The 27175-nt window shown below is 41.5% G+C and overlaps 2 protein-coding genes across 2 annotated transcripts in view; both read left to right on the forward strand.

Moving 5' to 3' along the window:
* Nucleotides 1–17828, forward strand: part of holn1 (CD2 antigen cytoplasmic tail-binding protein 2 homolog holn1) — a 32242-nt gene extending 14414 nt beyond the window's left edge. The window contains exons 3-7 of the mRNA XM_045769704.2: nucleotides 3479–3645; nucleotides 5580–5744; nucleotides 9301–9489; nucleotides 15688–15823; nucleotides 16153–17828. Of these exons, the coding sequence (XP_045625660.2) occupies nucleotides 3479–3645; nucleotides 5580–5744; nucleotides 9301–9489; nucleotides 15688–15823; nucleotides 16153–16343 (848 nt within the window). The 3' untranslated portion in view covers nucleotides 16344–17828. The remainder of the gene's footprint in view (nucleotides 1–3478; nucleotides 3646–5579; nucleotides 5745–9300; nucleotides 9490–15687; nucleotides 15824–16152) is intronic.
* A 9039-nt stretch (nucleotides 17829–26867) lies between these two features.
* scat (VPS54 subunit of GARP complex scat) overlaps nucleotides 26868–27175 on the forward strand; it is a 154096-nt gene continuing 153788 nt past the window's right edge. Inside the window, exon 1 of the mRNA XM_069318994.1 lies at nucleotides 26868–27069. The gene's annotated coding sequence lies outside the window, so the exon portion shown is untranslated. The remainder of the gene's footprint in view (nucleotides 27070–27175) is intronic.

Below are 27175 nucleotides of genomic sequence, written 5' to 3' on the forward strand. Positions count from 1 at the left end.
CTACTTCTCGCCTGGTTGGGCTACTTCTCGCCTGGTTGGGCTACTTCTCGCCTGGTTGGGCTACTTCTCGCCTGGTTGGGCTACTTCTCGCCTGGTTGGGCTACTTCTCGCCTGGTTGGGCTACTTCTCGCCTGGTTGGGCTACTTCTCGCCTGTTGGGCTACTTCTCGCCTTGGTTTGGTGGCTACTTCTCGCCTGGTTGGGCTACTTCTCGCCTGGTTGGGCTACTTCTCGCCTGGTTGGGCTACTTCTCGCCTGGTTGGGCTACTTCTCGCCTTGTTGGGCTACTTCTCGCCTGGTTGGGCTTCTTCTCGCCTTGTTGGGCTACGTCTCGCCTTGTTGCGCTACGTCTCGCCTTGTTGCGCTACGTCTCGCCTTGTTGGGCTACTTCTCGCCTTGTTGGGCTACTTCTCGCCTTGTTGGGCTACTTCTCGCCTTGTTGGGCTACTTCTCGCCTTGTTGGGCTACGTCTCGCCTTGTTGGGCTACGTCTCGCCTTGTTGGGCTACGTCTCGCCTTGTTGGGCTACGTCTCGCCTTGTTGGGCTACGTCTCGCCTTGTTGGGCTACGTCTCGCCTTGTTGGGCTACGTCTCGCCTTGTTGGGCTACGTCTCGCCTTGTTGGGCTACTTCTCGCCTTGTTGGGCTACGTCTCGCCTTGTTGGGCTACGTCTCGCCTTGTTGGGCTACTTCTCGCCTTGTTGGGCTACGTCTCGCCTTGTTGGGCTACGTCTCGCCTGGTTGGGCTACGTCTCGCCTGGTTGGGCTACGTCTCGCCTGGTTGGGCTACGTCTCGCCTGGTTGGGCTACGTCTCGCCTGGTTGGGCTACGTCTCGCCTGGTTGGGCTACGTCTCGCCTGGTTGGGCTACGTCTCGCCTGGTTGGGCTACGTCTCGCCTGGCTGGGCTACGTCTCGCCTGGCTGGGCTACGTCTCGCCTGGCTGGGCTACGTCTCGCCTGGCTGGGCTACGTCTCGCCTGGCTGGGCTACGTCTCGCCTGGCTGGGCTACGTCTCGCCTGGCTGGGCTACGTCTCGCCTGGCTGGGCTACGTCTCGCCTGGCTGGGCTACGTCTCGCCTGGCTGGGCTACTTCTCGCCTGGCTGGGCTACTTCTCGCCTGGCTGGGCTACTTCTCGCCTGGCTGGGCTACTTCTCGCCTGGCTGGGCTACTTCTCGCCTGGCTGGGCTACTTTCTTTCACGTCCTGCGCATGCGCAGTGGGAGTTTGTTTTGGTTCCGGGCTGTGTGCACACGTGTTCTGCATCCATTTCTCTCGGGGGGGGCTTCGCCTCCCGCTCTTTTCTTATTCCAATCTGTGCCCGTTGCTTTGGGGGTGTTATGGGGTGCCGCTGTTGGGAAGTCACGAGGTTTTTCCTGCGTTCTAGGGTGGGGAGCCTCCTTCGCTGCTCCCCTCCTCTTCGGCATGGGTGCTCTGGCCGCCTCCGGCGGATACGGACTCGAACGCTTGCGTCATGGCCCTTCAGAGCCTATGTTCTGCAGGTGATTTGGTTTGGCGTCTCCTTCGTCCTTTTGACATAGCTCGGGTGCAGGGGGGGGGGTTGTGTAAAAGCCCGGTTTGTGCCTCGGAGAGGCTACGGGATCCAGTAAGTTCAGTAGAACTTAAGTTTCAACCCTTTTACCTGTCGTAGCTCAGTCGATTAAGGCAGTGTCTGGGATGCTCCCGGACGCAGGTTTGAATCCTCGTCACGGCCCTTGTGGATTTGTTCATTTTAGCCCATAGCAGCTGTTTAACCCTTCCACTGCTAAAGGGTCCTGAGGACATTTACACCCCTGTGCACAAGAAAAAAAAAATTCTAAAAAATTATTTCATCTTTTAAAAATGTTAATTTGTGTTCCCTGAGCACGGGGAAAAAAATCGTAGGCAACATATTTTGGGCGCAATAGACTGAGGAAGTCTGGCAAAAAGTGGGCGTTGACAGAGCGGTTGTCAGAGCCAGTCAGCGTCACCCGAGTTGACAGGTGGGAGTTGCCAGAAAGATATTATCACCTAATTATTTCAATGTCTCTGATTGATTTTTTCTTAGTTTTTTCCAGTAATATTATTCAATAGTGTGTATTGTAATATATTTATATAATAAAAGTGGTGAATAATCGCTATACTCAAAAGTATGGTGTGCATATTAGTGATTCAATTATTATGTTCATAAAACAATAAACAAATAGTTTTGCTGCTATTACACTCTATACACATGTTATATATAAGTATCTGCATGTTTTGTTCACCATAACGAACCACTAAGTTGGTATTGAGAGTCGAAAAGCAACGAGAAGTGACAGCCACACACCAGCCAGCCACTCTCTCAACAACGCCTCACTTGCCCACTTTTTCCTCCCACCATCCTGTTTTATATTTTATTCACAATATACAGATGTTATATATAAGAATCTACATGTTTTGTTCACCACAACTGTACAACTAAGCTGATATAGTTAGTTCAGGCACTAAGAATCGTCGGTACACTCAGTCAGCTGGCGTCTTCCTCACTCATTCAAGGTCACACACACTAAACTTTTTCCCCCAACAATACTGTTTGCAGTGTTATCACACTATATACACATGTATAAGTATCTACATGTTGTATGCACCATAACTGTACACCTAAACTTGTAGGGTGCACAAAGAGCATAGTGACCACCCTCTACACAGCCAGACAAATCATGTAGACGACGTCACTTCCGTCACCCAAATGGCTCCTCTCAGCATAATTCTTTTGCTGTTATTACACTAATACACCCATTATATATAAGTATCTTCATTTGTGTTCACCATAGAGAACCACTGAGCTGGTATGGTGAATACAGACAATAACAGGTGGCCACACAGTCAGTAAACTGATGCTATCTCCCTCTGTCCCTCAGCATCACTCCTCCCACACAGTGCTAATTATCACAACAATGCTGCTATTATCACAATCCTGGTCATTTTTATCACAGTCAGGTGTCATCTGTAATATTGTATATTTTATCACAGTCAGGTGTCATCTGTAATATTGTCATCGCTAAATAATATCATTTATATATTTATTTTGACATTTTTCGGTGATGCTGCGGTCACAAGCTTAACAGCAATGCTGTTTGCTCATGCTGCGTGCGCCAGCCGTGATTGCTCCAACAGTACTGTGGCTCTCACACCGGAGAATATTGCCCATGATTTAAAAAAAAAAAATGGAGTCTGTTTACAAGAGCCCTGAGGAAGCTAATGTAAACCCTGTGTAACCGCGGGCCATTTGAATCGTGCCTGGCACCCTATGGCATATATATACTCCATGCACACCGTGGGACATGTTACTCATGGCGTATATATACACCATGCGCAGTTTAAGGGTTAACTCCCAGGTACCTATTTACTGCTAGGTGAACAGGTTTACATACACCACATATTTTCATCATCTTATTCTTCTTTATAAATAATATTGGTGTTGTAATGAATTTATTTTATTTTATGCATACTATAATTATAGGTCAAGAAGATGGTACAGTGGACTTTGAGGGCGAGACCCAGATAACACCATTCAACATGAAAGAGGAAATGGAAGATGGTCACTTTGATGGGGATGGGTTTTACCATTTTAAGAAAGATGCTGATGTAATTAAAGATGCTTGGCTTGATGACATTGATTGGGTTAAGGTATGCAATGTAATTACTGTTCTATCATTGATAACTTTAATGGCCTCTATACTGTGTAGTTTTATTTGGCCATAATTGTCATGTTAATACAAAGGCCTCTAAAGTATTAACATGTTTATGTTCAATATTAATACTGCTAGGTATTTTTAAAATAATCCTCAGTGTGGCAATGGGAATATTTTGTTTGAGAGCAGTGCTGGTGTTTCTTTATCTTAACCATTGTTTGTACCAGGGGTTCTCCTGACACAACAGGGAGTGTAGGGGGTTCCCCTGACACCACAGGCATTGAAGGGGGGGTTCCCCTGACACCACAGGCATTAAAAGGGGGTTTTCCTGACACTATATGCATTGAAGGGGGGTTCTCCTGACACCACAGGAAATGAAGGAGGTTCTTCTGACAACACAGGGAGTGTAGGGGGTTCTCCTGACACCACAGGGAGTGTAGGGGGTTCTGACACCACAGGGAGTTGGTGTCAGAAATTTTGTATATAACGTCTGTATATAAAAGCAAAAACAGTATGGTGGGAGGAGAATGGTGGCAAGTCAGGTGAGGTGAGGGAGGGAGGGAGAGGCAGCCAGTGGCGGGCTGCCATTGCCACTGCCACTCAGCATGCCAACTTAGTGGTTCGTTATGGTGAACACGAATGTAGATACTTATATATAACGCCTGTATATAGTGAATAAAAGCAAAAACAGTATGGTGGGAGGAGAATGTGGGCGAGTGAGGTGTTGAGGGAGTGAATGGCTGGCTGGTGTGTGGCGGTCACTCCTTGTTACTTTTTGACTCATAATAGCAACTTAGTGGTTCGTTATGGTGAACAAAACGTGCAGATACTTGTATATAACCTGTGTATATAGTGTAATAACCGACAAAATATTTGTTCACTGTTTGATGGACATAATTGAATCAACAATATGCACACCATATTTTTTAGTACAGCGATGATTCACTCATTTCATTATATAAATATTTCACACTACACACTATTGAGTAATATAACAGCAAAAAAACTACGAAAAATCAGAGACATTGAAATAATTAGGTAATTATCTCTTTGTGGCAACTCCGGCCTGACAGCTGGCGAGCAATAGACCGCCTGGGACGCACGTTGAGTCAGCGCCTGTTTTGCCAGACTTCTTCTGCCCTATAGCGGGCAATATATGCCACTTACGATTTTTTTTATTATTTTTCCCATGATCAGTGAACACAATTTAACAGGTTTAGAAGAAAAAATATATATTTTTTTTTTTTGGTATGCACCTGTGAGTGACATGCTAAATATCCAGGCACCATACAAGGGTTAACCATTTGTAGTTTGTTTTAGAATTCCTACCTTTCTGGGTGCCAGACCTGGTAGATGGCAGACATAGAGTGCTTTCAATTACACGGGGGTGTCTATAGGGAGCCGGTGGCTGAACGGACAGAACACTGGATGCTTGATTCTGTGGTCCCGGGTTCGATCCCGGGCGCCGGCGAGAAACAATGGGCAGAATTTCTTTCACCCTGATGCCCCTGGTACCTAGCAGTAAATAGGTACCTGGGAGTTAGTCAGCTGTCATGGGCTGCTTCCTGGGGGTGGAGGGTTGGTCGAGGACCGGGCCATGGGGACACTAAGTCCCGAAATCATCTCAAGATAATCTCAAGATAGGGTATTGCTCCTCGTGCCTCTCTGAGGGGGAGCCAGATTCTGGCTCATGGTCCCCAGTAGGCCTAGAACTCATCGATTGACTGTTGCCATGGTCTAATACATATATACGCAACAGCCCAATATACCTCTGGGAAGCCTCTGGTTCCCGCCCAGAAAATGGCATTTCATTACATTCAACGGTGCTTTTATAACTCCATTTTATTGCTTAAAAAAATTACCTGTAATATTGAGTCTTCAGAGCGCTCGGAAAATTCCATCCCTATTAACGCATTATTATCACTTCAGGTGAAGCATCGTGAAGGAGATGAGAAGAAGTATGGATCTGACATAGATAGTGATGCAGACAATGATGATGAGATAGATCGAGAAGCTGCTGATGGCATTATTGCAATTTACACGGAAATTCTTGCCTTTTTAAAACCAGGAGAAACAGTAGCCAAGGCTTTAAAGGTTTGCTATTCTCTTTCTAGTTTGGGAGGGTGGGGACAAAAATAGCCCAGACTTCTACAGTGGCAGATAGTAAGGCCAGTTGGTCTGGCCACAGAAGGAAATATTGCTGGAAGGAAATTATAACACGGTATGGTATACATTTACCTCTGTGATGACTATTTACATGGCTACACTTCCACTGCATTGCCACGTGTTGGTCTGTGTGTGATCATTCTTCACTTGTGCAATTCTGCATTTCATATTTATTCCATTCTATTTCATTTGTTTGTTCACTCAATAAATGTTTACTGAGTGGATTTTTCATGCTTTTCTCCTTCTTCGCACGCATTCTTCATTCTTTGCATGCATTTCTCAGTCTTTTCACATGTTTCTCTTTTTCATGCCTTATGCATTCTCGTTCTTTTCACGCACACCTCATTCTTTTCACGCACACCTCATTCTTTTCACGGGTTCCCTCACTCTTTTCACATTTTCCTCATTCCTTTCTTTTCCATTTCCTCAGCCTCAATTGTTCCTACCCATTTATCTTTCCCTCCTATCCTCAAATTCCTATGAGCTCACTCTTCACTGCTCTCGTCATTCATTTGTGAAACGTGCCTAAACCATCACATTTAAACACGTGTTCTAGAGTAATTTAAAGCTTTGTTAATATGTTTGAGAGAAGACTACTATGAGAGTGGACATAAAGTTATGGTGGGCAAAATTAGCAGGGATGGAGGCCTGCTACCTGCAGTTGAACACTTGAATGCATGAGATGATAGGGTGTGATTGAGAAATGAAAATTGTACAATGTACTTTAGTGCATTGAGAAATGTACAAAGGGAATTTGTACAAGCCAAGTTGAGAGTTGGGCGAGTCAGGTGAAGGATAGTTACTGATGCAATAAAAGGTTTGGTTACGAGGAACAAGATAGGAAGCTACGTGTCGAAAAAACTGCATGGATTTGGAGTACGTACAAATAAAGCAGTGTGAATGGACTGTCTGATACGCACGTGTGTTGTTTGGAGGCAAGACAGAATATTGAAAATATAGAAAGCGTTTTTGTACAAAAGCCAGTGAATCATAAGATTGAGGAGAGTGTATAATTTGGTTATGCTGAATAAATAGGTGGTGAAGAGCATGTCTTCAAGTGAATTATATGGTAAGGTGAAGAGGAGAAAGAAAGAGAGGCGTGGAAATGATGTAAGGAATAATAGTAAATATTTCACAAGAAGTGATATGGAACAAGAGTAGGTGGAAGCATCTTATATAAAGAAAGTTATAATGATATGTTTCTATAACAAATGACCATGAACACTTTACATGTAGTTTTATGATGTGGTGGAGTTCTGCCACTCCGTCCTCCTGATTAGATAGTACTTTTTGTAACTATGGGCGATCATACAAATATAGATGTGATGGACAAATAGAAAGTAGAATTGGGTACTGTTCATTTTATAGTCTTGAAAAAATAAAGTTAAAAACCTAACTTAAATATTCCTAAGGCCTAGTAAACATATATATGTACTATATTAGGCATCAGATAACATGTATTAGGCCTAGGATGATTAGATTAGGTTAAGTTTCATTAGCAACATAAATAGAAAAAATTCCAATTTGTCCAAATAGAAAAACTTTTCCATTTTGTCTAAATTCAGTAATACAAAAGTCTACTTTCTGTTGGCCCATCATGACATTATTTGTACGTTCAACCATATTGTTACTATAAGTACTGTACTTTCATTTCAGGAGGATGGGCCGAGTTCTGCTCTTTAACCACTGTGCTGCGCCAACCGAGAAAACTCTTTTTGATATTTTCGTACCTATTCAAAATGTGTGCGCGGTAGGTTGTGTACGAAATGGACTTTTAGGACCTCCAGTGACAGGCAGCAAAAAGATTTCCAGGCAGGAAAAAATTCCCAGAATGTCCTAGGGCTGCTGGCTGGGTTAGTACTTAGTAAGCAACCATGGGTGGTGCACGCGCCTCTGGCTTCCAAACACTTGACCGACGCGGTGTTGAAAGATCGGTCTCTGTCGGTGAAATTCAGACCTTATTATTTGATGAACATAAGGGTCACGATATTGGTGAAGCTAGGCACAAAAGGACCTAACACAAAGGTCGGATGCAAGTGATACAGCATCTATGAGTAGAATGTTCATAATGTTCCATGGAACTGTGATACAAATATCAGTAATGTGTCCACAATAAATGTTTATTGTCGCAATATTACTTGTTAAAAATTCACCAAGTTACAATATGTACAGTTTCACACACTATTTACACAGTAACACACTGTATTACACACTCAGTACTTTGGAAGTGAGTAATAATCAACGAAGTAGGCCATGGTGCACAGCGCGACTTCGTTCTCGTTGCACCAGGTACAGATAGATTTTCGCTTGCTGTTTCTTCGTTCTGTGTGCTTGCAAATAATGCACTCACGTACACCCTTGGCTTTAGTACTTGTAGGTGGTATGTAGCAAAGCTTGTAAAGTGTAAGGTAGTCTTGAAAAGATTGCTTTGTAAGGTCCCTCACTGGAAGAGATTCAGTCATTCTGGAAGCGATTCAGTTAACCAGGAAAAGGTTCAGCTAGTCTTGAAAATATCTGTGGAAAACACCATCATGGAAGCCGCTAACACTGTTCATCTATGCTACTTGTATCAGATGCATCATCATTGAGCCCAGAAAATGATACATCTATGTATCATCTATAAAAATTGGAGATGGCATAGGTGGGCAAGGGTTGCGCTCAGAGCTACAACTGGATACGCTTGCTGTATTGTCCTCATAGGTGCTGTATCGCTTGCATCCGACTTTTGTGTTAGATCCTTATTGTGGCTAGCTTGATCAGGTCCTTATTGCATCTAGCTTGATAAATATCATGACCTTTATGTTCTTCAAACAATAAGGTCTGAATTTCACTGACAGAGACCGATCTTTCAACACCGTGTCGGACAGGTGTATGGGAGCCAGAGGAGCGTGCACCACCCATGGTTGCTCACTAAAGTACTAACCCAGCCAGCAGCCCTAGGACATTCTGAGAATTTTTTCCAAGAGGGCTGCCTCTCACTGGAGGTCCAAAGAGTCCATTTTGTATACAACCTACCATGCACGCATTTTGAATTGGTACGAAATATTCAAAAGGTGTTTTCTCGGCACAGTTTCCCACCGACCGAGTTTTCTCGGTTGGCACAGCACAGTGGTTAATGTAAGTGAGGGTGTGTCAATTTTTATATCTTAACTCAAACTTTTTCACAGCATGTACTGCCCTACCATCGGGAAAGTGGAAAACTAGATAATGAGTATATGTGGTTTGTGTGTTTACCATAATGCTGCTGAGAAGTCTTAAAATAACTAAATCTGCAAAACTATAGTGAATATGTTTATGGAAAAGAGCATGCTTCTTGTGCACCGTATTTCCTCCATGTCAGTGAGTTTACCTTGGAGGTTGTTCAGAGCAGAACTCCAGTACGCCATAAGATTAATGTACATGTAAGGTACTTGTGGTCAGTTAAGTTTTTTCAAAATTAATTTTCTGAAATAACAAATGTTAAGGAGTAAATTGAAATTTTCAGAGGCTTGGTGGAAACAAGAAAATTTCCTCATCACAGAGATGGAAGTTGAAAAAAACCGGCAATTTAGGGAGTGAGAATGGAGACAATAATATGTCGGACATCCTCAAACTCACCGAGTTAGCTAATAAAATTGTTACAACTGGCAACATGGACGTCTACCAGGAAACCTTTGAAATGATAACTCTTAAGGTAGGTACAATTATCAATCAACTTATTATTCAACATGCATCTGCAGTTGTAGTTTTGTGGAAAACTGCCATGATGTATCTTGCATAGGTTCTCATTGGTAAGTCTTCATTTCACATTGACTTTCATGGACAACATTTGTTCATGTACTGTACCATTGCTTTTGTATTTTTATCTTCCTCATATTATTAACTAACCCTCTTGGTTTCACTGTGTCATGTATCAATATATCGTCCATCCAGACTACAGAATGTGCTAGGCTCTGTCACCCTACTGCCTCACCGTGAGGCTCTGTCACCCTACTGCCTCACTGTGAGGCTCTGTCACCCTACTGCCTCACTGTGAGGCTGTCACCTTACTGCCTCACTGTGAGGCTCTTGTCACCCTACTGTCTCATTGTGAGGCTCTTGTCACCCTACTGTCTCACTGTGAGGCTCTGTCACCCTACTGTCTCACTGTGAGGCTGTCACCCTACTGTCTCACTGTGAGGCTGTCACCCTTGCATCAACACTTGCAGCAGAGGAGCTCCAGCATATTTCAACAATCCTAAGTATTGTAGTACAGGATGATGATAGTGAGTGGTGTCCCAGAGTACATAAAGGTATAGTGCTTTTGAAAAATAGGTGAGATAACAGGAATGTGCCAAGGGAAGTGAAAACATGGGTGAGAAAAAGTTGCCCTAGTGTTAACAGTGCAGAGAAGAACATTCAAGATGGCTGCCGGCAAGAGGAAAAACAAAACAGAGCTTGATTTTGTGGGATTCAATGAAGAAAGCATTGATATTAGTAGTCTATATAACAAGTTGGTAAAATTAGATACTATAGTGAACTCTCATGTAGAAATAATTAGTAAATTGAAAGAAAGTAATAACCATTTGAATAGCCAAGTTTTATGTCTTGAGGGTTTAGTGAAAGACTTGTGCAAGGATAAGAATCAATTGGAAGCAAATTGCAAACCATGGAAAAGGAAAATAAACTCTTAAAAATAGCTTTGGAAGAAGTTGAAGCAAACATAGACATAAATGACTACAATAGGTTAGGTAAGGAAATTCAACAGGAGAAACAGCTTTTGTCAGCACAGATGGAGGAAGTTTCACAGGGAATAGAACAGTGCAAGAAAGATATGCAACTCACCTATGCACAAGTGGCCAAGGAGAAGAAAAAAATTGAAGAAGCAGTAGAGGAAGTCAAACACTGCAGCAACCAAGATAAAACAAACATTAGGCTGGAAGTAAGAAAGGAATTGGCATCTAACCCGAAGTTGGTGCAAAACACAGTTGATCGGAGTAAGTCCCTGATAATCTTTGGTTGCAAAGAGAAGGAGATAACATCTAGGTCAGAAAGAGCTGTAGAAGAAGCAAAAGTAGTAGATAAAATTGTTGGCCTCATAGAAGGTCTTACAACCATAGAGAATGTGTGCGACTACAGGAGAATAGGCAGATATGTAAAAGGGAAAGATCGACCTTTGATGATCACCCTAAACGGTGCCAAACAGATGGAAGAAGTACTAAGGAATGCTAGAAAATTACAAAGTGATGAGGATGGGAAAGTGTGGTCATTAAGACGAGATCTTTCAAAAGAAGACAGAGAGAAGCTGAAACTGAACCTCGCCGAGGCAAAACGTTTAAATGAGAGCAGAATGAAGAAGAAATCAATTCTTTTTTTCTGCTAAGTGATAGGGGTAGGCAGACCAGTAAAATGGTACATAAAGGCAAACCAAGAAAATCATATAGAGAGGGGGAGTGAAGAATAAGGAGAGGGGAAACAAGTTTCTGAAGATTGCATACACCAACATAGATGGAGTGAGATTAAAGATACTGGAGTTAAGTGATGTAATACAGCTGCAGACACCAGACATTGTTGCACTCAAGAGACAAAACTTGAGGATGTTATTTTAAATGAGGTCATATTCCCAAGGGGCTACTCAATTTGGAGACGGGACAGAAAAATTAGGAAAGGCGGTGGCGTTGCTGTGCTGATGAAAGAACGCCTAAAGGTGAAGGAAATAATGACAGCCAATCCACAAGAAGTTGATATAATAGCACTAGAGATCTGCCATGAGGATGATAAACTAATGATCATAAATGCATATAGTCCACCGCCAAGCAGCACATGGTCAAAGGAGGAGGTAGATAGTAAACGAGAAGGTCTTATAACAATAATGAGAGAGATTATAGCGAGAGCGGATAACGATAGATCACGACTGTTGATAGTCGGTGACTTCAACTTGAAATCCATAGACTGGGAAGCATATGAAGCTAAATCAGAAGATTTTTGAACCTGTAGGTTTGTAGACCTCATCCTGGAAACATTCTTGTATCAACATGTTAAACAAGCTACGAGGATGAGGGAAGGGGACGTTTCCTCCATGCTAGATTTGATATTTACCAGGAAGGAGGAAGAGATATTTGACATTCAGTACCTTCCTCCCTTGGGTAAAAGTAACCATGTCTTTTTGGGAATAAAGTATGCAATGCGTTATAATCTGGAAGAAAATAAGGAGGTTGAAGCAGTTGAAAAACCTGACTTCAGTAGAGGACATTATGGCAACCTTAGAAATTTTTTTAGTGAGTATAATTGGACAAACTGCATTCTTCTCATGCATTCTTCTCGTCTTCCTGCTTCACTCTTGTCCCTGGCCGCTGGTGCTGGAGCGTTTCTGCTAGTCTTTTTATCATTTCCTTCTTCACACTGTTGTGTGTTTTGTTTGTGCCTTTTGGCCTTCTTGTTGCCAGGTTTGCTTTCATGTTTTCCTGGCTTGGCCTGCCTGTTGGTTTTTTCAGGGTCTTGCGATGTCCCTTCTCTGGTGTCTCACGTCGGACCCATGGTTTCTGATCTCCTGGCGAGCTTGCTCGTGTTGGGGAGTTTGCTGTTTGGTGGACGTTTCATCTGCTTCTTGCCGGCTTGGGCTTCCGGCTCTGCTTCCTTGGAGGTCGCACCCGAGATCTTCCTGCGACTCCGCCTCTTCCTAGGCTCGGATAACCCTTGGCGGGGCCGATTACGTTCTGCCTTGGGTATCTCGCATCCGTTGGTGGTCAGGTGGCTTCGTTGTTGGTGTCCCACCTGTGTGCTTCTTGGCGGCAGTATGGGGTGTTTTGGCGGTCCTTCCTTTTCCTTCTGTCTCTTCTTCGGTGGCTGCATTTGTTGGCGTTGGCTTGGCTTTTCTGCAGGAGGTTGGGGGCCGTCTACTTGCCGCATATTGTCGACTCGTTTTTTGCAGTGCTGGCGGAGTTGCTTCAGCTTGCTTTCGTACTTTCATCTGCGCCGTTCGTAAGCTGTCTCATGCTTGTTTCACCTCTGGTCTGTTCTTGCGCCGCTTGAACCGTCCTGGTTATTGGACAGAGTGCTCTTTTCTTTCTTCTCGTTTTTTTGTGGCCCCTTCGGTTCCGGTTTGTTTTTTGATGGCTATTTTCCAGTTGCATTGGCCTCTGGGGGTCTGGTAGGTGAGCTTCATGCTCTCCTCCTGCGCAGGGGTTTTCTGCTCCTTTGGTCGGGGTGATCGGTTTGGTTGTCTGCTGCCTTCTCCTTCTTTTCTGGCGAAGAATGAGACTGCTGCTTTCTGGAGGGGTCCTTGGTTTGTTGATGCTTGGTTGGTTGGGCCGGAGGTGCATTTTGTTTTTGTCCAATTAAGGCTCTCCAGCCTGTGGTCTATCTCCGTGCCTATTACGTCCACAAGTTCGCGGCTCTTGCCGCCGTCTTTGGTACTGTGTCCTGGGAAGAAGTTCGGGCACGGGGAATTTGGTGGTCGAACAGGGTCCTTGGCTGTTCGTTACCTTGTACATGTTCCTGGGCCCAGTCGGGCCTGTGTCGCTTTGGGTCGGCGGATGCGGCCTGTTGTCTCGACTTCGGGTTGAGTACTGTGCGGCGACCGCCTCCCGGGTCAGTCCCTATTATTTTCCTCTGTGGGTAGTTAGCTCCGGGGAGCTGTAGGGGCTCCCCCCAGAAAACCAGCGTTGAATGTAATGAAACGCCATTTTTTGGGTGAGTCCCGGAGGATCCCCGGCATCCCTCCCCTCCTCCAGTCGGCGATTTTTCACGTCTTTTGACATCCAGCCTCAGAACTGGGGTGTGGATTGCCGGCATGGTGGGTCTGGGGCTATCCCTTCCCCCTCCCGGGGAGCGGGGGAGCTGCGCAGACAGCAGCACGATGATGGGTGACGTCATACTAGTTTGCTCGTTTTTGTTTGGGGAGTTCTATCCACTCGTTCGGCTTTTGGTTTCAATTTTCACCAGAATAGGGGTTTGTTTTGGGATCCCTACCTTTCTGGGGGCTTAACCCGGTCGATGGCAGACATAGAATGCTTCCAATCACACGGGGGTTTCTATAGGCAATTGCTCCCCTTGCCTCTCTGAGGGAGCCAGATTCTGGCTCGTGGTCCCCGGTAGGCCCATAAGAACTCTGTACACATGACTGATGCCAAAGTCTGACATTAGCATATCAGCCTGGTAAGCTCCGGGCAGCCTCCGAGACTCACCCAGAAATTGGCGTTTCATTGCATTGAACGCTGGTTTTTTTATTTTTCCCGTGCTCAGGGAACGCAAATAACATTTTTAGAAGACGAAATAATTTTTTAATTTAGAATTTTTTTTTTTTTTGCATACAGGGGTGTAAATCTCCTCAGGACCCCTTAGCAGCTTAAACAAGGCCCTTCCAGGAAGAAAATTGCGAAAGAAAGGCTTGAAAAGGGTAGGAATTGGGAGTGTAGCAGGAAGGCCTCTGAGCACTCACTCACGGCTAACACGTGGCCCGTCTTCAACTCGTCGGCGGTTGGAGCGTGACCAGGTTTTTTTTTTTATAGGCTAATGTTCCTCTAGAGAATTTTATTACGAACCCATTGAGACCAAAATGAAAGACCTAGGACAAAAATTGAGGTGACCAGAGTGAAAATAGTGAAAACATTTTATCCCGTTTGCGCGCTCCCGGTTAACTCGTTCGCACTTTCTCTGTTTGCTGCGGGTAATTAGCCGGGCTTTTGGAGTTTATATGCATTTAGTGCTGTAGAGAATTTTATTGCGAACACAATGATACCAAATTTAATCTCGTAGAAGGAGAATTGAGGTGACAAAGTTGAAGAGAGTATACACTTTTCGGAATTAACGCACGCTTCCGTGACACTCTGGGGCCCATATCGCCCTGTCGAGGGGTGGCGCGCGGGGTGAGCGAAAGTGTTAAGGGTTAATATGGTCCTCAGGTGATAGTTTTCTATCTAGAACCACCCCTAGATCTCTTTCTTTGTCAGAAGTCTTTAAAGATTTCTCACATCATTTATAGGTTGTGTGGTGTCTATGTTCTCCAATTCCACATTCCATAACATGGCATTTATTCACATTAAATTCCATTTGCCAAGTATTTGCCATGTTTAAGTGGTGCTCCATATACTTATTTTGTCCAAGTCTTCTTGAAGGGCATGACAAACATTTAAGTTTCATATCTTCCCTATTACTTTAGCATTATTAGCAAATATGTTCATATAATTCTGTATTCCATCAGGTAGAGCATTTATATAGACAATGAACATTACCGGTGCAAGAACTAAACCCTGTGGTACTCCACTCAAGACTTTTCTCCAGTCCAATACATTGCCTCTGATTACTGCCCTCATTTTTCTGTCGGTTAGAACTTTTTCATTCATGTTAGAAACCTCCTTGTCACCTCACATTGTAACACACTCCCTGCTGCATAATTAATTTACAATAGGACATTATCCCTCTTTCTCAAGGGAGGGATTGTTGTTGGTGCTTGTTTACCCATATATACAGTGTTGTAATGCGATTGCATTGTATAATGAGCAGATGAATAATTATTTTTTCTCAATTAAAGCTTTTCCACCTCATATAAATGGGAAATTGATGATGTAGTTTGGACATGGTTTATTAAACTTATTTAGTATGTTTAGCATCTCTGTGCAAGCGGCCCTTTCATACATGTTTGAGATGTTAGTTCTACAGCCCTCTCGCTGTGTTAGTATTCAAGGTGACTTAAATTCTCGGTGGATTTTAGTCTCCCTCTTATGTAGATAACTTTTTGATAAGATATTTTTTATAATAGCTTTATATTTTTAACTTTATAAAATTAGTGCTTATAGCTCTATAATTTTTTTCTGTTGTAATGTCTGTCACAAGAAAATGTGCCATGTTCGTAATATATATGTTGGTGGCATTTTCTTTGATGACATAATGTGGTGACTTTGTATTTGTGTAGGTGGAGAGATCTAAAGCTCCTGCTCCCAAGCCTGCAATGGATATGTTTGCAGATGAAGAACATAAGAATAAGGATGTGAAATGTGAAGATAAACTCGAGGGATCGTTGCAAGGGCAGCAAGTGCATGATTCAGTTGGTAGGTTGTGTCAAGTTTTATGTTGATCAAATTTAAAAACAAATGCCACTGTGTTTGAATAAGTTGTGTGATGCTATACTGTATAGTGAATGAACAAGTGAAATTTATATTTGTTAATACAGTATCTGTAATATATAATAGTGAATGATTCACCTTTTTTCTGACTTGATTCCTTCTCATCTCATGAAATGAGGTAATTAGCATGTAAAATTATATATACATTAGACACCCATATTTCTTTAAATGTCATATTTGTGTAAACATGTTTTGTACATTAATGTACATTTTGTACAAAACAGTGCATTGGTGTTTTTATTTGTTTTTCTTAGCAAAAATCACTTGGGAGCTTCGGTGGGAAGACAAAGATGACGCAGAGATACATGGGCCTTTTAGCAACGAGAAGATGTTGCAGTGGCAAGAATCTGGTTATTTCAAGAATGGAGCGTATGTAAGAAAGACCTGCGAACAGGGACAGTCTTGGTACTCGACGAGACGGATTGATTTTGACCTGTATACTTAATGTGTGTGTGGCTAAATTTAATTTTACTTTTTAGGGGTAATATAAATTTCTACATGTTAAAAAAAAAAGTTGGCAACATAAATAAAATTTTAAGGAATGATATACTTTATTACTTACAAAAATTGACAAGAAGACTTCATTGAACTGTAATATAAAGCGAGATTTTAATTTATCAGTATATTTGAATACAAGGAATGATTTTAGAGGTGCAAATACAATTGAGTAGAATGAGTTTTTATTGGTAATGCAATTCCATTGGCAAGTTTATTAAGAGTACAATGAATAGTGTCTTTATTATCTGCAGAAGAATAGTTTCTGGTGTTTTGCAAGTCGTGTAAATCCTTGGCCCAATCTGCTGGTGACAGCACTTGGTTCTTAACTGGAATACTGTGTACTCACATCACCTTAAGCACCTTGTGAAGATGCTCAACTTTAAAGATATTCTAAATCATTTATTTTTCAAGATGATTCAGGAAGGTGCCGCAAATGTTCAGGTACCTTTATTCACGAGAAAGACAAACCTCTATGCAAGGTTCAGGTAGGATTCCCAATCTATACATAGAAGTACTGTACTGTAACTCATACCGACTGCTGCTGCTTGCTCCACCATATCCAAGCACACACAATAATGAAGGTGCAAAGCTCTTGAGCTTCTTGGTTAAATAAAATATTAATATCTCTAGAAATTTTTAAGAATTTTGTATGTTTCAAATGTGTTAGACCATTTTAGGTGTTCTGAATATGCAGGAATGCAAGGACAATAAATAGTTGAAATGAACATTCCACAGCTTTACTGAATTTTATAGGTATATTGATGAAAATGGCTTGGTTCAAAGGACACAATATTCAAGATATTTGTGGTACAGTATACATTATGTATTTAGAATTTGGGGCACAAGATGCTACCAGGAATATATGTGTATCTGCAGCTAACCAGTGGAAATTATTTTCACCATCGATTAGTTTAACTGAAAATTATCATAAAGTCAGCATTTTGTGAAACTTTAGTTTTGTTATACTTTATTTGGTTTCCTTCTTGGGAGCACTTTGTTTACATTGCTTCCCTTACCTGCCGCTTTCCAAACATTAGCTCCACCAAAGCTGCTTAAAACATGGTATGCACGATGGGTGTTGGGGGTGTAGTCTCCCTGATGGCCACATTGGGAATTATAGCTGTTATTACTAAGATACATGTGGAAATCTTCCCAATTTATGAATTACTACACTGTAAAAGGAGCATGACAAAATTGAAAAGCCAGGTTTGCACAAACACAATTATGATTTGCTTTTATGTATTTGCTGCCAGTTTTATCACTTGGATCTTTTATGGTAAAAATCTGGAAATTATTCCAAAATCCAAGGTTATATATTTGTTATGTAGACTTACTGATTTAGAAATATGATCATAGGTTGATATTTAAAATGAGGGCTTATGTAATAACAGGTGAAGCTGGCAGATGGATAATAAATTTGTTTGATCATGAAGGGCAGTAATCATTCAAACTACCAGCAAGCAGTATGTAATTACCCAAAAAAGGCACAAAGCTTGGAATACAAACTAAGTAGAAGTGCAGTAAACAGTCTCTAGCATTGTGGTGATGTTCTCTCACCTCAGACACAGTACATTATAACATTCATGGACACACACTTAGCTTTGTCTCATTCTTTGTAGACTATTCTAAAATCAGCTTTAACCTAAATATTCCTTGTCCTTTATACAAACATGTTAAATTCTCCAGAACATCATCCTTTTATGTTGAACTTTTCTAATCATTGATGAAGAAAAACTCTGAATAGGATAAAGCAAAAAATAGATATATATCTATCTCATTCTCTAAATCTGTGTCTTAGATTTGGGGTCCAGAGAAGGTAATGGAGCTGGTTGGTTGCCATAGAATATGACCTGTTATCCCTGTGCCTGCTGGGTACACAAGTGTTAAGCATAGCAATGATTATACTCATTTGTAAGTTGAGTGGATTAAGGTGTTCATCATTATTACACAACAGGGTGCTGTAAGAACTTAATAATTTTGCATTAAGCAGCTGCCGATGTCTTGCCGGTCCTTCACCTCCTTTGTACTCTTGTGGCGGACCCGTTGCAGGTCGCAACCGAATTGGGTTCCCACTTTCCATCTGTTAGCTCTGGTTCTCATCTACCTCAATCCTTCCTTCCTTCGTAAGCCTATTCTTGAATCTCGTCCTTTAGATTTCTGTACCCATCTCAGCCTTCCCTATAACGATCCCTTCTCTCTCTCTCTGAGCTTCAGTCTGCCCTGGGCCTTGGAGGTCTATATTCGTACTGCTTTTGCTGCGAAGACCTCCGTTGTTACCGTCCTTTTTGACCTGGAAAAGGCTTACGACACTACCTGGCGGTATCATATTCTGTCCTAACTTTATTCCTTATTCTCTCCCTCTCTTCCCCCAGAGTTTCCTCTCTCGTCGTTCCTTTCGGGTGCAACTTGGTACCGCTCTCTGCCTCTTTTCAGCAATACGAAGGTGTGCCCCAGGGTAGTGTTCTGAGCACTACTCATTTTCTGGTTGCCCTCAATGGTCTTCTTTCCTCTCTCTTCAGGTGTCTTCTCTGCTCTCTATGTCGATGATCTTACCCTTTGCCGTCAGGGTGATGATTCGCCTCTCCTTCAGCGCCGGCTTCAACTTACAATTGATGCCGTGTCGTCTTGGGCCATAGATCATGGCTTCAAGTTCTCTACTTCTAAGACTTGTGCCATGACTTTTACTCGGAAACGGGTCGTTCTTTGTCCCTCTTTGTCACTTTATGGTCATCCCCTTGAGTACAAAGATTCCGCAAAGCTTTTGGGGTTATTCCTTGACATTCGTTTGTCTTGGTCTCCCCATATCTCTTACCTCCGTGTTGAGTGCTCTAAGGCCCTTACCCTCCTTCGGGTATTGTCCCATACTTCTTGGGGGGCGGATAGGCGCACTCTCCTTGCTTTACATTACCCATGCATTCTATCAAAAATATTTGAAAAAATTATTTACAAACAGCTCTTTTCCTAGCTCGTAAAATTCGACATACTCAGCCCCTGCCAATTTGGCTTCCGGTCCCAAAAGAGCACCAATGATGCAATCATTAGTCTCCTTGACGTAATCTACTCAGCCCTTGACAAAAATAAGTTTTCGATTGGACTCTTCATTGACCTAAGAAAAGCCTTTGATACTGTCAATCACAACTACCTCTTACTTAAACTCCAGCATTATGGAATCTGAGGCCTTGGCCTTGACTACATCCGATCCTATCTTAGTGACAGTCACAAATGTGTAACCATCAATGACATAACTTCTTCCACTCTACCAATTACCGTTGGAGTGCCACAGGGCAGCATCTTAGGACCTCTTCTATTTCTTACATATATCAATGATCTGCCTAATGTCTCTAATATTCTTAAACCTATATTCTGATCGAGGAGAAAAAACAAGCCAGGAGTGGGGGGACCTAATTTATTAAATAATGTTTACAGAGCAACTGCTGTACCACAATATAAAAGATGTCGTGTAACATGATTGAGTAGAATGCCAGTACTGCAAAGATGCAACTAAGGGAATAAGTTGTAGGACATTAACCGTGCCTAGTGCCAGCTAGCAGAAGCAATGTTGCAGTACTCGCAATCAGCTTAATACTATAATTAAAAAACATTGCCAGAGTTAATTGAGTGGCACAGTCCAGTACAGCATGTATAAAATATATTCTGTATACACAGAGGGCATAGAAAAGAATAGATAAGAATTTCCAGAGGTAATGATATGCTAGTGCCTAGTTTACATGTAAAGTCTGCAACCCCCAACTTGCACTACAAGTGAGCACTTGACATATGGTAAGTAGCTGCGGGCAGCCCTAGACTTCGGGGATCTGGCACAGCACCCCCCAAATTTCTAAGCGGAATGGACCGGAGCTGTGTAGGACTGAGGTAGAAAATCCTGGTAATTACCTAAGTGTAATTACCCAAGTGTAGCTACAGGATGAGAGCTACGCTCGTGGTGTCCCGTCTTCCCAGCACTCTTTGTCATATAACGCTTTGAAACTACTGACGGTCTTGGCCTCCACCACCTTCTCACTTAACTTGTTCCAACCGTCTACCACTCTATTTGCGAAGGTGAATTTTCTTATATTTCTTCGGCATATGTGTTTAGCTAGTTTAAATCTATGCCCTCTTGTTCTTGAAGTGCCAGGTTTCAGGAAATCTTCCCTGTCGATTTTATCAATTCCTGTTACTATTTTGTATGTAGTGATCATATCACCCCTTTTTCTTCTGTCTTCTAGTTTTGGCATGTTTAATGCTTCTAACCTCTCCTCGTAGCTCTTACCCTTCAGTTCTGGGAGCCACTTAGTAGCATGTCTTTGCACCTTTTCCAGTTTGTTGATGAGCTTCTTAAGATATGGGCACCACACAACAGCTGCATATTCTAGCTTTGGCCTAACAAGTCATGAACAATTTCTTTAGTATATCGCCATCCATGTATTTAAATGCAATTCTGAAGTTAGAAAGCATAGCATAGGCTCCTTGCACAATATTCTTTATGTGGTCCTCGGGTGATAGTTTTCTATCTAGAACCACCCCTAGATCTCTATCAGAATTCTTTAAAGATTTCTCACATAATATATAGGTTGTGTGGGGTCTATGTTCTCCTATTCCACATTCCATAACATGACATTTATTAACATTAAATTCCATTTGCCAAGTCTTGCTCCATATACTTATTTTGTCCAGGTCTTCTTGAAGGGCATGACAATCATCTAAATTTCTTATCCTTCCTATTATCTTAGCATCATCAGCAAACATGTTCATATAATTCTATATACCAACTGGTAGATCATTTATGTAGACAATAAACATCACTGGTGCAAGAACTGAACCCTGTGGTACTCCACTTGTGACATTTCTCCATTCCGATACATTGCCTCCTGATTACTGCCCTCATTTTTCTATCAGTCAGAAAATTTTTCATCCATGATAGAAGCTTACCTGTCACCCCTCCGATATTTTCCAGTTTCCAGAACAACCTCTTATATGGAACTCTGTCGAAAGCCTTTTTTAGGTCCAGATAGATGCAGTCAACCCAACCATCTCTTTCCTGTAATATCTCTGTGGCTCGATCATAGATCGAGCGTTTGCTTAAATGTGCGCCCGCCCTCACGGCACGCGCAGCACTCACTGAGCGCTGCGTAAATGTTTTTCCTCCTTCCCAGAATTCTCCCGCTTATTTTAAAATAAGCAGTGGCCATTTGTTTGCTGACGATACTACCCTTATCTATTCAGACCCCAACCCACATACACTAAATAATGTTGTGAATAATGAATTAAAAAAAGTCCACTTATGGATGTCAACTAACAACTAACATTAAACATAGAAAAGACCTACTACATCTTATTTGGAAGCAAATCATCAAATGCAATTCAGCTACAGATAGACAACATTAACATCAGTAATAAAAATGATGGCAAGTTTCTTGGCCTATTCCAAGACAAGAGACTCAACTTCAGCACCCACATTCAACACATAACTAAGAAAGTCTCCAAAACAGTTGGTATACTCTCTAAAATAAAATATTATGTTCCTAACTCTGCTCTCCTCTCACTATAGTATGCACTAATCTATCCCTATCTTAATTATGGTATCTGTGCATGGGGTCTACCACTGCAAACCACCTTAAGCCCATCATCACCCAGCAAAAATCTGCTATCAGAATAATAACAAACTCTGCTTTCAGACAACACTCAGCTCCCTTGTTTAAATCCCTAAACTTGCTAAATATTAACTCCCTCCACACATTCTCTTGTGTCAACTACATTTACAAAACCCTGTTTTTAAATGCAAACCATGCTCGGAAACTCTCCCTGGACAGATGTAATAGTACCCATTGTCACCACACCAGAAATAAATATCTCTTTGATATCCCCAGGGTCAAACTTAATCTGTGTAAACACTATGCAAGTTAAGGGACCTAGTCTATGGAACTCACTCCCTAGTGAATTGAAAAGCTGTCAAGTAAATAAATAAATAAATAAATGTTTATTCAGGTAAGGTACATACATACAAGATATTTGTACAAAAATTGCTAGGTTTATAGATAGAACTGGTACATACAATGCCTAAAGCCACTATTATGCAAAGCGTTTCGGGCAGGAAAAACATTAAAAGACTAAAACTTAATACTAATTGAGTTTAAAGTATAAAATGTGTCGAGAACAAATAAAAATAAAAATAAGAAATGGGGGAACATGGCTGAAAAAGCCGCGCAAATATAATTAGGTCGACAAACAGCGGTGTTTAAAAAAAACAGACAGTGAGTTGACAATACAGGGGTAAGGCAGGTTACAGGGAATTTGTTAGGTAGTGCTTCGTTTTTATCTTAAATCGGTTGAGAGAGGTACAGTCTTTAACATGATGGGGAAGGTCATTCCACATTCTGGGTCCCTTGATTTGTAGAGCATTTCTAGTTTAAGTCGTACTCTTGGAATATCAAAACTGTATTTGTTTCTGGTGTGGTGCTCATGGGTTCTGTTACAACCTTCAATGAAGCTTTTGAGGTCAGGATTGGCATTACAGTTCAGCGTTTTATATATGTATAATACACATGAGAGAATGTGCAGTGACTTAATGTCTAACTATATTGAGAGATTTGAGTAGGGGTACCGAGTGATGTCTGGGGCTAGAGTTGGATATTGTCCTAATAGCAGCTTTGTGTTGAGTAATTAGAGGACGTAAAGGATTTTGGGTAGTAGAACCCCAAGCACAAATACCATAGTTGAGATATGGATAGGTGAGGGAGTAATAGAGTGTCACCAGGGCAAGGGCGGGGTGCATAATATCTGATCTTAGAAAGAATACCAACAGTTTTTGAAACTTTTTGATATATTTAGAATGTGTCCCTGAAAATTCAGCTTGTGGTCAATAAGAACGCCAAGGAATTTGCCATCTATTTTGTTACAAATTTGGGTATTGTTTATTCTGAGATTTATTGCTAAACAGAATATATAAAGTTTTGTCAATGTTAAGGGTGAGTTTGTTGGCGGTTAGCCAAAGATGGACTTTATTTAGATGATGTTTAGATTCAGATGTTTATTCAGGTAAGGTATATACATACAAGTGATGTTACATTAATGGATTGATATATAGATAGAGCTAGTACATACAATGCCTAAAGCCACTATTACGCAATGCGTTTCGGGCAATGAAACTCAGTGTTTAACAATTAGCTCAGTATTTACTGTGGCATTTAGAGCAAAGGGGACTGGAGTAAATGAAGGTTGTGTCGTCAGCAAATAGAATTGGTCTGAGGTGTTGGGAGGCATTTGGAAGGTCATTAATGTAGATGAGAAAGAGGAGAGGGCCAAATATGCTGCCCTGAGGAACACTGATGTTGATGGGTAGGATGGGAGAAATTGAATTATTCACAGAAACGTACTGGAGCCTGTCAGGAAGGTAAAACTTGAGGTATTGTAGAGAGTGTCCTCTGACTCCATAATGATGTAATTTAAGAAGGTTTTGGTGGTTGACAGTGTCAAAAGCCTTACGCAGGTCCACAAATAACCCAACAGGTTATTGAAATAAATACAAATAACCCAACAGGACATTTTTATCAAGAGCTGCATGAATCAAGTTAATCATACTAATAAGTGCATCGTTAGTGCTTTTTTATGGGTCTGAAGCCATATTGACAAGAGCTAAGTATATTGTGTTTGGCTAGATAAGAGTAAAGCTGCTTGTAGATTAGTTTTTCAAATATTTTTGACAAGTTAGGCAAGATTGATATAGGTCTGTAGTTGTTAACATCTGTGAGATTAGCACATTTGTGGACAGGGGTTACTCTCGCTTTTTTTTTTAGAATATCTGGAAAGGTTTGGAGTTCAAATGTCTTGTTGAAGAGCAATGCAGTAGCAGGGGCTAAAGATCTGGAGATCTGTCAAACTTTTGCCTCATTTTAAAGCAAAACCAAAAAGTACCTAATTTCATCTTCGTAGTTTCCTACACTGAGCTTTAAATTTGATCTGTATCTAGTGTTACCCAATCTCCCAATTTTTATGTACTTAACCCAAACAACCTTATCATTGTGTTCATTGGTGTCTTCTTTACTAAAGAAGAACACATTTTTTATTGTGAATAAATAAATAAATAAATAAATGCTAGCCATATGCTGTATTGTGCCTACCAATTTTTGTCAACTACCATTCAAACTGTCATTGCAATCAATCCAGCTACCTATGTGCTTTAATATACCTTCAATTTTCTCTCATCCTTTATTTTTTTTCTTGCCTTGGAACTGTTATCATTTTTTATAAATTTTGCAAGTATTTACCTACTTAAATTTTTTTTAGATTAAGGACCTGCCCGAAACGCTGCGCGTACTTGTGGCTTTACAAGAATGTAATTACTATATTATGTAGCCTCACAATCCCAATTAATGTACCTTCTTGTATATATAAATAAATAAATAAATAAATAAATAAATAAATAAATAAATAAATAAATAAATAAATAAATTGATATGTTTGTCCTGCACACCGCCCCCCATCCAGTGGGCAGCGGTGGATAGGTTACAATCACTCTTAGTACTACGAGTGTGGGTCAGCTGGCATACTAATATAGAGCCAGTGTTCCATCACGTGAACCCGCATGACTCTCATACACAAACACACACATCACTCTCATATGCCAGGATTTAGTTGAGTTAGTTTAGTTCATTTATTATGCACCCCATACCTTTCCTGTGGGCGGTAGTGGAAAGGGTTACAGAGGCACATAATGGGCTCAGGGACTGAACCTCACAATTCATTTAGTTAAGCAAGTTTTAATCATGATGAGCTGACAAACGCACATCTTTTCTATTTTGTTTGTTATTGTGACGTCTTGTGGGTGTTTACGTCCACTGGTCCGTCATTAAGCACGACGGGGCGGAAAATCAGGATAAAACCCGTTGCTTTAAACTAGCGCAGTAAATAAAATGCTTCACACACTCATTTTACACTGTAAAATAATATATAGACGATAACTTTATAGATCTTGTAATATAAGATAAGTAATGAGGTGAAATATGCGTAAGAGGTGTGAGAGAAGGGCAAGTGCTGAAGGAACAGACAACATCGCGGGTCCAAAAAGATACCAGAAGGAAAACTGAGAACGTCACATTGACGTCACACATCGCTCGTACACACCGTGTTTGGTCGTTTCGGACAAGATACGTTCCATGAAGCGCGTTTTCTTAAACCAAATCAAATATTTTGTTTGTTTAGATAAAAAGTACATACATAACTATTGAGTTACGAGCAAAATGTTAGATTTCTAGATAGAGCTAGTATATACTATTTCTAAAGTCAAAAGTCATATATACTATTTCTAAAGTCGCACAACGTTTCGCGCAAGATGTGGAAAAACACTTAAAAACTAAGATTAAAAACGCTAAAAACTAATCACTATTTGAGATTAAAAGCATGATTGAAGTGGATTGCCTTTGTTAAAATCATGTATATTGATATGTTAGGATATATTAACATATGTTAGGCTGTATTTCACTCGGTTGTATTAGGTTGAGTTGGGTTGGGTAAGGTTAGGTGAAGCTTAGTTAGGTTAAGTTAGGCAGGTTTAACAAATCCGATGGGTAATGGTCTCGTGTATGATGTGGCTTGTATCCGTACATGCCGCTCTCCCACATAATTCACAGAAACAAAATTTGCTCCCAGTTAGAATAGGTTTCAGTAAGAGTTAGTTTAGTTTAGTTCATTTATTATGCATCCCATACCCATCTTGTGGGCGGTAGTGGAAAGGGTTACAGAGGCACATAATGGGCTCAGGGACTGAACCCCACAATTCATTTAGCTAAGCAAGTTACAATCTTGATGAGCTAGTTACAAAATTCAATATAAGTCGTCACATCAACAATGGGTTCGAGACCGACCTCAAGTACAGGTTCTAAATTAACTGACATGTGGAGAGCTAGTGTCACAATTTATATGTTTGTCCTGCACACCGCCCCCCCCATCCAGTGGGCAGCGGTGAATAAGTTACAATCACTTAGTTACTACCTACATTTAGCAAACTGGGGATATTTGGCTAAAATTTCTGGTAGCAGATCATTTTGAATGAAATATTGACACATCGCTGGAACATTGGTTATAAAATTGTCTCTAAATTCACGTATCTTTTCGCACTCCATCACATAGTGACGGAGGGTGTGCGAATAATTTTGTTGATACAGTTTACATTTGGTCAAGTCTACATCTGCAGATAATGAGAATTCCCAGAGATACTTGTAACCGAGTCTAAGCCGAGCAGCAGTAACATCTAGAAGTCTGCTGATTTTATTGGATGAACCATAGATGTGTGGCTCCTCTTGCATGATAGTATGATGATAGATGGAATTACTGGTGTCAATTTCACTTTGCCTCAGATCTACAAGATTTTCAGTAAGATTGAATAGATTTGTTTGAAGGGCGGTGACGTCAAACCTCAGGAAGTTTGGCCACTTTTTGGGTGGTGTGTGTAGGAGTGCGTAGTCCCGGGCACCGCGGGGGAGGGGGCGCGGCCAGCTGGCTAGTGTCACAACACTGGGCTCCTCCTCAGCCTCTCTCACCTCAACATCTGCCACTATTCCTACCGTCTTACCTCACATCTTGTGCACGCTGCACCACTATGCCAGGCCAGGGGGCAGGAGCACTGTAGTGGTGTGTGGGGCTCCCTTCCCTCGCTAGTACCTCAATATGTCTACACTGTAAGTAATATACACCGCCTAGTACACTCACCTGTCTACACCCCTACACCTGTACACGCCTCTTAATTAGCGGCCCCGAGGATCAACAACTATGTGGCAGTATGTT

The sequence above is a fragment of the Procambarus clarkii genome, chromosome 92, assembly GCF_040958095.1.
Source record: "Procambarus clarkii isolate CNS0578487 chromosome 92, FALCON_Pclarkii_2.0, whole genome shotgun sequence".
Lineage (NCBI taxonomy): Eukaryota > Metazoa > Arthropoda > Malacostraca > Decapoda > Cambaridae > Procambarus > Procambarus clarkii.